This window comes from the organism of the source record quoted next, unplaced genomic scaffold (assembly GCF_019419815.1).
Source record: "Pyrus x bretschneideri cultivar Hongxiangsu unplaced genomic scaffold, Pyrus_bretschneideri_v1 Contig45, whole genome shotgun sequence".
Classification (NCBI taxonomy): domain Eukaryota; kingdom Viridiplantae; phylum Streptophyta; class Magnoliopsida; order Rosales; family Rosaceae; genus Pyrus; species Pyrus x bretschneideri.
Window position 1 is genome coordinate 2068020 of NW_025999779.1, and position 12257 is coordinate 2080276.

At 36.1% G+C, this 12257-nt stretch overlaps 1 protein-coding gene across 27 annotated transcripts; it reads left to right on the forward strand.

Moving 5' to 3' along the window:
- Positions 1-5789: 5789 nt before the first annotated feature.
- LOC103927458 lies at positions 5790-11978 on the forward strand. 27 transcript variants are annotated; one of them, XR_007252048.1, is made up of 9 exons: positions 5790-6294; positions 6590-6657; positions 8006-8059; positions 8470-8579; positions 8720-9209; positions 9666-9712; positions 9831-9970; positions 10060-10105; positions 10803-11978. XR_007252048.1 is itself a non-coding variant. In XM_048567640.1 (7 exons), exons 1-5 carry the CDS (start codon positions 6243-6245, stop codon positions 8950-8952), a joined length of 609 nt encoding a protein of 202 aa, XP_048423597.1. In that variant the 5' UTR covers positions 5790-6242; the 3' UTR covers positions 8953-9209; positions 9831-9970; positions 10060-10240. The 27 variants fall into 27 exon arrangements, 1 of the variants encoding a protein (XP_048423597.1); XR_007252031.1 differs by lacking the exon at positions 9666-9712 and adding an exon at positions 6400-6469 and having other exon boundaries at positions 10803-10946; XR_007252027.1 differs by lacking the exon at positions 9666-9712 and having other exon boundaries at positions 6400-6657; positions 10803-10946.
- The last annotated feature ends 279 nt before the right edge of the window (positions 11979-12257 follow it).

Consider the following 12257-nt stretch of genomic DNA (forward strand, 5'->3'; position numbering starts at 1 on the left):
GTTCCCTTCGTGAAGTGCTTAAAGGGTCAACACTAGGTTTTGACCATTTGCCGTTTGGAGGTAAGCCGATTCTTTTCGGAGGTGATTTCAAGAAAATTCTTCCTGTTGTTCCAAACGAAAGTGTCGTTGACATTGTCGAAACTTCATGCACGAGTTCATACCTTTGGCCCTATTTAACAAATTTTTTTTGAAGCAAAACATGAGGCTTTCAAAAACAAGTTTAGACGAAAGAGAAAAATAAGAACTCACTGATTTTGAAAAGTGGATATTAGACATTGGAAACGGTACTGCTGCTAACTCTTTATCTTCAACTAATGAAGAAAGCTCTTGGGTTCAAATTCCAGAGCAATTTCTTATCTGTTTTGATGAAGATCCCATCAAAACCATGGTTTCAGCTGTGTATACGAATTTCAAAACTAATTTATGAGATGTGCCATATTTGAAAGAAAGATCTGTTGTGATACCACGAAATGATACAACAACTGAAATAAACGCTTTTATGTTGGGTTTGGTGTCTGGCGAAAATCGTACCTATCTCAGTTTTAATTCGGTGTCTTCTTCAACAGAAAATTTAGATGTGCTTTAGCCAAATAAATTTCTAAACCAACTTGATTTACCTGGCTTACCACACCACTAGTTAGATTTGAAAGTTGGCACCCTAGTGATGTTGCTTAGAAATTTAAACCAAAGCGATGGATTGTGTAATGGAACACGATTGGTTGTGACGCAATTAAACGAAAAAAATTATACAAGCAACAATCATAACGGGAAGCAACATCAGTGAAAGAGTTTGTATCCCTAGGATAATTACTGAATCATCTCAGCATAAATATCCATTACTTTACGAAGGCAACAATTCCTCTAAAAATTTGTTATGCAATGACAATCAACAAAAGCCAAGGACAATCCTTAAAAATTGTTGGCCTATATCTGTCGCAAATTGTTTTTTTACATGGACAACTATATGTTGCACTATCCAGAGTCACCTCAACCAATGGTCTCAAAATTGTTATTGCTCACGATAGTGACATGCCCTACGGTTATACAAAAAACATAGTTTACAAAGATGTTTTAAAACATTTACATGAAGGTATAACTTTGCATTATTAAGTTATCCTTTTGTTTATTTTTCTAAACATGACTCCACCATTTCTTTGTTAAATCACCTTATTCAATTTTGATTTTAATTAGCTAATGATTTGTTTATATATGTAGATTAATGGAGGAGCAACCAATTCGTTTTCTGATGCCATACCAGCCAGCAAACAAACTGCAGATCAGGGTATGCAGAATATGGGTCTCGAAAAGCATTGGAGATAATCCTCAACCTATAAGTCTTGATTATGTCTTCGTTGATAAAGATGTAAGATTTTTACACCTTTTTACTTATCGTTGAATGATAGCATTTTTACATATCCAATTGTGCACGCCATGTTCTTAGTACAACAAACTTTTTGATCAAACATATAATAATTTCACAAACAAACTACTTTATACACTTTGCTACCCAATTATACACTTTGTTTTCCTAAATACAATCTTCATCCTTAGCATAAATTTTTATGTTGGGTTAACAAATTCATGCAGATAGACAACAAATGAAAACCCTATTTTCTCCATACAATAGCATAGCTTTCAATCAATTTTGTTCTTCAAAAAAACACAAATTTCATGGTGAACCATGCACACTTTTGCTGTCATTGCATTTCACTAGAGATATTATATTTTGTTATGTGTGAGGAAGCTTATATAACTGTAAAAACAAAACTAAGTATGAACTAACAATTCTTCTTTTCCTTAATTTTTTTTCATTGTTTCTTAACCTATACAAATTAAACAAAATGTGATTTTGCAAGGTTGCTTCGACTGCTACTGATTTGATTCTTGGAGTAATCTCCATTGTTATCTTGCATATAATCTTAAATGCTGTCTAAGTAGCCACAACTATGTTATATTGGCTGTTTACATGATTCTTAAACTCTATGCGTTAAATGTTATACCACTCATTATGTCCGCTTTTTAATTTTTGCTTCTAAAAGGGAGATGCGGTTCATGAAACCATGAATGGTCGAGACATCTAATTTTTTTTGAATCATCTAAGTGTCTTCAATGCATACGAAATCAGTAAATTTTGTGTCATTCACAATAGGAGATCAAGCAAGGTTGTCTCTCATGCTACCATGATCAAATTGAATAGGAAAACCACTATTGTTCCTGTTCACAAAACAAGTCAAAAGCTCCCAATGCACTGGTTCAATTTAATTGAGCTTGATCAACTTCATTGGAGAATCAACAACGATGTTGAGCTTACAGGTAACAAATTTAGTTTCAAGTGCCGCACAAACATCTTAAATTATTATTTAAATTATTTTGTCAGCTTCGGTGTGCACTCATTCCCGCCACTTAATATTATATGTAGATGTGTTTGGTTGCCTAACGGTTGTGCAGTCGACTAAAGACATAACTATCCAAAGCACAAGAGTTGCAAATAAGAGAAATCTTAACTTGCAAAATATTAGGTAATTTCTATTTACCTTAAAATCTGAATATTATTTATATGGCACCGTATTTATGACATATACAAAACCGTCATGTTTTCTATTACTTACAGAGACGAAACAGTGAGAATAACCTTATGGGGAGAGACTGCAACAAGCTTTGAGAACACTGGAATACAATCACTATTGCCACCCATTTTTGTTGCTTTGACTTGCCTCAAAGTAAAACAATACCAAGGTTATACCCTGCCATGCCTTATCTAACTACTTAAAGTATCAGTTTGTTGATTGTTATGTTATATTTATAGGAAAATCTGTTCTCAGAAGCACATAATCAACTGTTTGTGTTTTCAATCTGGAGATTCCACAGCTCTCCGAATACAAACACAAGTAACTCGACAACCCTTCTTTAATAACTTTTACATTTATATTTCTTCGCTTAATCTTTCCCACCCTAAACATGCACAAAATAGGTTTAAGCATTTCAAATCACCTGTTCAAATCCTACCCATCTCAGTTGAGACGTATACGGGCCATGCAATCAGTGCTAATTTTGAGTCAAAATCAATTGACGAATTGCTCTTACTTGATCTTACGTTGCACAAGGTTAGTTTGTCATCAAGAACCTATTCACCAAAAAAACAGATTTTTCGAGCTGCATCTAACTTGACCATGTCTTGCTTTTTTTCTCTATTTGTTTATACTACATGTTTGCAAAGTGATTGTTAAATGTCTTTAATGATTTGAAAACCGTGTGTTTCCATAACATAATGCAAGTTTCGTATGCCAAGCAACTATTGTTGGATTCGATTTGACTAAGTGTTGGTGGTACAAATCATGCTTGTCCTACCATAAAGCTGTCAAGAAAAACTTTTAATCGTTTGAGTGCAATGAACATGGTTTCATAAACAGATTACTCGAACCATGGTAATACACTTTTACACCTATTTTACATCTAATCGTTATATTAACTTGCTAACTCCTTTATTATCTTACGATTATGACAAATAAAGATCGTCTCCTCAATCATTACGTTGTTACTACTATTTCACCCTTGGGGGTATATTATTAGCATTATTGTAAATATATCTGCTATAATGTGTTACGGTAGTCTGCACCTATATTGTTTTTCACACCTTTAAAGAACTAAAGAGTTCCAGAACAACCATAATGATAATACATAAATGATCCTTCATGTATGCAAACGATACCCCTATGGTGTACATCCATGGTAATTCATATTTACACGTGTTTAATAGTTTGAAATTAAACTTCCAGTCCACAACTTTAGAACATCATATTAATTGTTAAAGTATGCCTTCCAAAGTTTGGGAACCGTCATTTCCATTTGTACTTCAATTTTATAGAATTAGGGGCTAAAATCAATTTATTATATTGTTCCATGATTCATTAACTCAAACTTTGAAACATACACTGTTTTTTCTGCACAATATGTTGATGCAAAATAAATTATTTCTAAATAATTTGTGTCTTTCTGTCAATTTTATACATGTATACCCTACATTACTATGATTCTACTACATTTGCTAGATTGCTTACAAGATTGATATTGGCAGTAATGTTTCACTAACAACCAAATATCCTCATCTTACCTAGGTTCAAAATAGATCTTATTGTGGAAGATAGCACGAATCAACATAACTTCCTCATGATAGGAAGGCATGCTAAAAAAATACTTCGTGTTTCTTGCCACACTCTGGTGATAGAAGATGGATATAAGGATCATTTCGTAGTTCCGCCAGCTTTGAATAATTTGATCGGCGAGACAAAACAATTCCAACTCTCTTTTGGAAATCAAAACACTAACTTCGTTGTTCATGGACTACTCCAAAACCAACCTCTCTCAAGCCCAACAATTGCTTTTGTCACACCACAAACAACTGCTACCATCGCAGGAAAACAAATTATGACTGAAGTAACCCCCATCCCATTGACACCTTCCCAGTGACTATATCAACAACCCCAATCAGCTACACCCACAAATACTTCAAAGAGAGCGTTATTTCTTGATCAAGCAAACAAATCTAATAGGTAAAGTTTTCCTCTTGCTTAATGATCTCATGTGTAAATCTTACAAACTATGCTTCTTTTGGGTATACAAAAATGTATTGCTACTCTTTAAGAACTTTCACACCACTCTTTCGTCACTCTTACAATTCTCTCTAACCTTATAAATTTATGCCTTGATTCACAACAGAAAATCTCGCAACGACCAAACAGAGACAACTAATTCTGCCAAAATCGCTAGAGAATTTCACAATCTGGTTGTCCCAAAATTGAACCAGCAGACAAAGTGCTGATAGCTACACTCAAAACAAACTCTCAAACCAAAAAAAACTAAAGAAAGGTAAATTACTATTTGTTTTTCACGCATACACCTACATAACAAACATCATACTAACAATTATTAAAATCATACCAACAATTATTAAACTATTATTTATATTCTTTGCTATAGTGATGAAGATGTCCCCTCTCACAAAAAGTGAACGTCGCAATCTCCATGATCGATTTCTGCAGGGTGTTCTACATGTTTTTAGCTTTCAACATTTTTGCTTCAAGACTTAGCTGTTTGAACAAGAACAAAACACTTTTTTTTTTTTGGTTCACTACTGAAATAGATAACTCAGCTGCGAGCCATATATTTTGTCATCTTAATTGCAAGGGCAAAATATCTATCGACTACATGTTACATATATTTCTTACGGAAACAAGCGTCCTGCTTGTTTTTTGCTTTGCACGTTTGTCGTTGAAAACTTAGATGATAAACTAAGAACAAAACAGTTTTTATGTTTTTTGTCAATTGTTCAAACATGTGCCTAACCTACAAGATATATATTTTCCCACCTTGACTACAAGAGCAAGATTTGTGTTAACTACATGTTACTTTTGTTTATTAGGAAACCAAATTATTTTGTTTCATCCTGTTCATCGTGCAATGTCTTTCCAAACCAGCTTAGTTGAATGTGTATAAAAACAAAGCTACATATCTTACCAACTCATTTACTCATTTATTCCTCACATCATTCATGATGGTACTGAATTATTTAGGTAAAATGTACTTTATTTATGGAGTTCAACGTGATGCATTCAAGTCTCGCAACAACGTGCGGACACATTTTCTAGTTTAGTCTAAAGTAGGGGGAGTGCAATTTTGGATACATTTCACTTTATTTACGAGCTTGCCACCGGTCTGATTTCAGCCCAATTTTCGTTTTATTTACAAGATTGCCACTGGGCTTAAGAACGGGTTTCGACTGTATCTGGGTTTTCGGCAGGGACGTGCTGGTGGGTGTCCTGTGGCTGATGCATCGGTCAGAGGGTTGTTGGGGGGAAGAGAGGAGGGGGACAGAGGGACTGACAGATTGGAGAGAGATGGGAGCTACGGGTTTCGACTGTGAGAGAGAGAGAGAGAGAGAGAGAGAGAGGAGAAACCATGGTTGTGTGCATTTTTTTGGGGTTAATGGGTTACCGCACAGGGTCGGTGAGGAGAGAATGGCAGAGGGAGGAATGGGTTACCGCACAACTCTGTAATTTCGCTCAAATCCCTCACCGATTCTCTCTCTCTAGCCATTCTCAGTCTCGCCAGCCGCGTACAGCCCCCTGCTTTTTTTGGATTTCACGTTATTTACAAATTTGCGACCGCCTCTTCATTTCCGTTCAGATTGCAATTTTGGTTTTACGAGAGAGAGCTTCGAGAGAGCTGCGGCTTGCAGAATCACGATGATGGAAGAAGATGAAGCTCAGAAGTCTGATAGAAGCTGTAAGTCCACAGGTAAAAATCTCCCCCGATTTGCTCGATTATGTCTCCTCCGATCTGATAGGCAGTATTTTTTTCGATCTGATAGGCAGTATTTTTTTTTTTTCTCCTTTTCTAAAGATTTTTTAGCAATGATGAAGCTGATGCCATTTATTCTCATAAGAGTGCTAAGCTGGCATTTGTGAACAATGTAGTCTCATCACCCAATCAAAGTTTGCTAGCTTCTCTGCAAGAAAATCGGCAGTCACTGATTCCCCTAAGAGTGCTAAGAACAGAGGTCTTATTGATACAATTGTTCCTTTTGAATCAGTTAAAGAAGCTGTTTTCAAATTGGGAGGAATTGTTGATTGGAAAGCCCATAGAATCCAAACCGTGGAGGTGCATTTTCTATATTTTTTCTGTTTTATTAGCTATGCTCTTATATTTAATTTCCTTTGTAAATCAGCTGTTACTCTGTGCATATATGAAGAAGATTGAGTTTTAGGTTTTTAGCAACTTCGTATTTTCATGTTTTGACGATAGGAATATTTAGAAAACAGTTTTGACGATGGAGATTGTTTGTTGAGTGGGAGGACTTGGCTTTTGGGGATAAATTCAAATTTTAACAGATTTTTGTTTTCTTCCTTTTTCCCAGTTTGTTGGTTTCTAATTTCTATTTGGAATGAATTAACTCTCCAGTGTTGTGGTGTGGTGTGGTGTGAGTAGATAACATTGTAATTGGTACTGTTTAAAGAATCCACAAAATGCTGTCTGTTTATCTCCTGTCAGTTTAATCTTCTTCTTCTGGGTGAAGAGAATGAATTGGCAGAAAAAAGTTTTGATTTTGCTTATTGGGTTCAATCCTTTTCCTTCCCCGAACTGTTTGGTTGCCGATAAAACAATGGAACAGGAAGAAAATAAACATTGATTTGGTTGTTTTAATTTTTCCTCATTTAGGTAATTAAAAATGCGGTTTATATTACTCTTATGTAAGAGATGAGTTCTTGAAACCAGAAGAAGTTATTGTTGAATTGATGCTGAATTAGATGCATTTAGATTTAATTAGTTAATTATCCATGTTCCTAATCAGCGATTCATTCTTTTCCTTTTCAACATGAGTTGGCCAAAATTTTCTTTAACCATTGAATGAAGTGAAAATGGATGTTGGTTTGGTAGTTGGTTTTATGAAATTGGGTCGACAAAACCGAACCATGTAGTTGAATTTAGCTCAGTTGCGTGCTGGTTTGAGTTTTCTCATATTTTAAACTTGGTGCCTTCAATTCCTGCTGCTGTTTGCTTTCAACTTGGCAGCAAACCAAACTCATTTGTGGGTTGGTTTATTTTTAATGTTGTATGATGAGGTAGTCGTTTCTGTTTAATCTATTCTATGTGTCTATACATGTTTGTGTGTTTAATTTATTCCATAAGTCTTGATAAAAAAAGACTGCAAACAAGAAAACTACCCCAGTTTTTGGAACTTGTAAGAATACCCTAAAATCCCAATGGACTCTAAGTGTAGTCAATCATCAGACCAACTTTTTTTTTTTTAATTAATTATTATTTTTTTTTTTGGGGGGGGGGGGGGGGCGCGGGGGTTTGTTGGGGTTGGGGAGGGATAGTGGTTGTCCCATATTACTGGATTATGGTTGTTAAATTGACACGTTCTTAGATTATTGGATTATGGTTATTTACCTTCTGTCTAAATTTAGCATGTTTGAGAATTGCTAATGGATTTACTATGTTTCAGAATTTTAGAATTTTGGATCATTGGAGTGAGAACTTGGTTCTTTCGCATTTTGAGGTATATAATCATACACCTTTTTTCGTTCAGAGCTTAATCAAGGGGAATCCTTATTTAGATTTTCATCTCTGTGAAAAAGAGAATTAGACCTCAATTTTTTTTCAAGATTCTCTAATTTCTGTGATGTTGGATATGTATTTTCTGGTTTGTGTTTTGTGGATTTTAGGAATTTGGATTTGGTATAAACTATTTGCACATATTTTGTTGAATTATTCTGCTATATCGGTTAACCTTGGTCTTTGGTTTTCAAATTATGTTTTTTTGCGTATAAATCTCGGGATTTTGGGGTTTTTACAATGGTGGGTTTATGGAAGTTCAAATTCTTGCATTCGCAAATCCGCAACCGCTGTCGAAAACAGGCTTGGGTTTTTGCGTTCTGATTTCTTTGTCGCTTGCTCACGGTTATGCAGCTCAGACCATCACGATTCACCATCGTCACCCCATCACCACCGTCGCGACCACCACTGCCCCATCACCGCCATCGAAAACACTACCATACCATCATCCTGCAAAAGATTAGGTAATTTCTGAATTAGAGTTTTATTTATTTTTATTTTTTTTATTATGTGAATTCCTGGTTTAGGGATTTAGGGTTTGTGAATTAGTATTTGCGAAGGTCAGCGTTTGATTGTAAACCGATTTGTGCATTTCTTTGCGAAGGTCAGTCGTTCTGATTAATATTAGGTAGGGTGCCCGTTGCAGAGAGAGGGATTTCAGGGGTTTGCAAATCCTTCCCCTTTACACAGATGCGTAGTTTCTCTCTCATTTCTCTCAAATTCAAGAGACTTCTCTCTCTTCATTTCTCTCAACCTCTAGCCCCAGCGCTGCTCACCCCCATATTCTTCTTCATAATCTCTCATTTATTTCATCTTCTCTTAAAAAAAAAGCCCTAGCCGCTCAATTTCTCTCAACCCTAGCTGTCCCTCATCCAATTTCTCTCAACCATGGCCTCCAATTTAGGCCTCGAGTTCACAAAATGTGGAGAACTTTCTCTCGCCTGCAAATGAAGGTGGCCGAGTACGAGGGCCCATGGTGGACCGCCGCCAAAAAGCCCAACAAATCCCCTTTGAGTCAGCTCATAGCAGCCAAGAACGACTTGCGCGACATCGACCGCCACTGCCTCTGGCTCATCGGCTCCACGCATTCTCAGGTATTCAAGTTCTTTTTTACTTTTCTGGGTTTTTCTTTGTACAGATATTTTTACCTTTTTTATTTTATTTTATTTTTATTTTTATGAGAATGCAGGTTTTGGATTTAGCATTTGATTTTCTCTGATGGGATTTTGAATTTATTGTGTGGAAATTGGGTTTCATCTGAAAAATCTGAATGTTCAGGGTTTTTGTTTGCTGATTATTGTTGGTTTTATTTGTATTTTTGAGTTATATTTAATTTATGTTTATATTGTTATATTTTGTTTGCATCTTTCATCTTTTGTCTTCAGCAGGAGAGCGAAGAGATTCTTTGCATGGAAAACAGATTTCACTTTGTTTTCTTTACTCAAAGTGCTCTTATTTAATCTGATTCTGTTTCAGTTGTGTAGTCCGTGGTTCACAGCAACTAAGAATCGTTTCCTAAGAAATCTACTAAGCTAAGTTCTTTTTGGTAGGAAATTAGGGTTGCTGATGTTAGCAATGGATTGAGTCTTTCTGTTTGGTATGATTATATCTCTGAACAATTATTAATAAATAGAACAATTTCGATCAATAGTTTTATTCGGTCAAGATTCAAACTCCCATTGTAGAGCAAACTATAACTCAAACTCCCATTGCAGATCAAACTATAAGTCAAACTCCCATTGCAGAGCAAACTATGAGTCAAACCCCCATTTTAGAGCAAACTGGGAACGAGGAGGCGCAATCGGGCATGGCTATTTCCGGGGCATCGGTCATTTTGAGATTCTGGTGTAATTAGGTTTGAACATTCTGCACCTCTGCTTTTTGATTTGTATATCTCGAATTTCTCTCAATTGCTAATGGATTTATTTTCTTTGGAAATTTCAGAAACTCGGGTCATGGGAGGAAGAAGCTGGTTCGTTGCCATTTTTAGGTATAAATTATGTGCCCTGATAGCATATTCAAAGCCTATTTAGTTATATGGATTTTTTATTTATCTTTCTAAAGCTTTTATGCCTAGATTTTAAATATGTGATTGGTAATTACTTAGCACGATAATTGTCAAGCATATGATTGTTATTCATGAATACAAAACAATCCAAAACCTTCATTCACAAATCACAAGTATACTGATGAGCTATTTAGAAATTCGGCATTTTCGTCATTCAATTCAATAGCATTTGGGATACTATGCTAGAATTCTATTACAGCTCCAGTTAAGAGACGTGAAGCATGAAGAATATCTCTTTAGGAAGGGTTGGCTAAGCCGGTTAATTGCTCAACGAAATTAGCTATTTTCATCATCTAGATTGGATAACCTAGGAAGAATGTTAGAATGATTGATTATATTCGTTAGCCCTATGTTTTTTTTATTGCATAATGATGGAATTGATGCGTCATTTAGTCATAGTAATTGATGTAATAGGTACGTATCAACTGCCGCATCATATAATTATTCAAAATGCCCCTTTTAGCATTTCAATACCATTTGCACGTCTTTGTTAGCACTTTGAATACCTTATCCCCAATTTTCAAGATCATGCAAAACAATGTGACATTGCCTCTTTGTTTTTGGTATCTTTGTTATCTCTCTGAGAGAATATACGATTTCTGATTCGTTCACGTCTCAGACAATACAAGGATCTTGAACCCGAAGAAGACAACAAATGTCAGGCAGCTATGTACTGGTGAAATACAAGCATCTGTATGTCATTGAAAAATCAGGTGAAATACAGGTATTTTTTTTTAAGGTTAAATGTGTCTTATTCATGTTATTAAGGTTGGTGCATTCAAGCCTAGTAGCAACGCGTGGGCATATTTACTAGTATGATCGATAGCATGCGAAGTCCAGAACAGAAAAGAGCGTAACAGATAGAACAATCCACGCTTCAAATGCTCCATCGGGTCAAGGCGCAAAACTGTTTTTGAAGTAAAAAAGGTGTCACTTAATGTTCTCAAAGTAGTGGAGCTAAACTTATGATTAGTTCCGGAATATTTGAGATACAACTTGAGCTAATGGAACGAACGAACATGGAGTAGGGCAACAACATAGTAGAAGGGTTGTCGATTATTAGAGCAATAATTGGGACTTGATGCACCACAGAGAAAGTGGCATAATCGCCTCCGAGAACACCTACAGGGGCAATGTGGAAGTCACGCTCGTGTCCTAATTTTTTCCTTAACACCGCAAATGAATTGAGATAAATTTCTTTCTGATGACCCATTTACAGCCAATGCATCCTCTAAAGTTTGCCTTACTTTCTTGATCTGTTTTGGTAATCCATCACCCGAATTTCCACACATCAGACAGTTGATCTTCTCCCCTACTTCTGCCCTTGTGACGAGTTTAATTGTATGACAAAGATTTAGTCCAATCCCCCAATCATCAACTACTAGTTTCCTATTAGTGATTTGGTCAGTCCATAGAGGAAAACACAACATGGGAACACCACACCACATGCTTTCAAGTGCGGAATTCCATCCACAATGTGTTAAGAACCCTCCTACAGCTGGATGCAAAAGCACCTCAATCTGAGAGCACCATGGCACCATCAACCCTCTATCTTTAGTCTCGTCCTCAAATCCGACCGGCATGATACATGTTTCATCATAACCTGTGTCCGGGCGAAGCACCCAGATGAAACTTACTTTACTAAGCAAAAGTCCATGAGCTAGTTCTTCGAAATCATTTTTAGTAATATACGAAGTTCAGATTGATTACAGTTTACGAACTCTACCCCACCTCTCGCTTGCAGCTTCCTTACAAACTGATTTGTTGAATTGGAAATGGAATTGGAGTTGGACTACTAAAGCCTTACGGGGAAGACTTCCTTAAACATGCAGAAAATAAAAAACCACACAACTGGTTTTAATAAACAATACAAAACAAAGATTAATACATACCAAATAAATGAAGGCGTTCAAAGTCCTTGCACCCTTTAAAACACATGCGCAGCTTTAGACTTTTCCGCGCACACACTGCATTATTCCAGTGGTTGCAATCCACAATTTCGGCCTTACTTTTGGTAGGTGCAGCTGCAGAAGGATAAAAACCATGCTAGTTGAAAAAGATAGTTGTGCACACA

Coding starts and splice junctions, on each gene's coding strand:
- LOC103927458 (XM_048567640.1), top strand. CDS start 6,243: ATGATGGAAGAAGATGAAGCTCAGAAGTCTGATAGAAGCTGTAAGTCC. Junction 6,295..6,473: donor TAGAAGCTGTAAGTCCACAG/GTAAAAATCTCC, acceptor TGAACAATGTAG/TCTCATCACCCAATCAAAGT. Junction 8,580..8,743: donor ATCATCCTGCAAAAGATTAG/GTAATTTCTGAA, acceptor GATTAATATTAG/GTAGGGTGCCCGTTGCAGAG.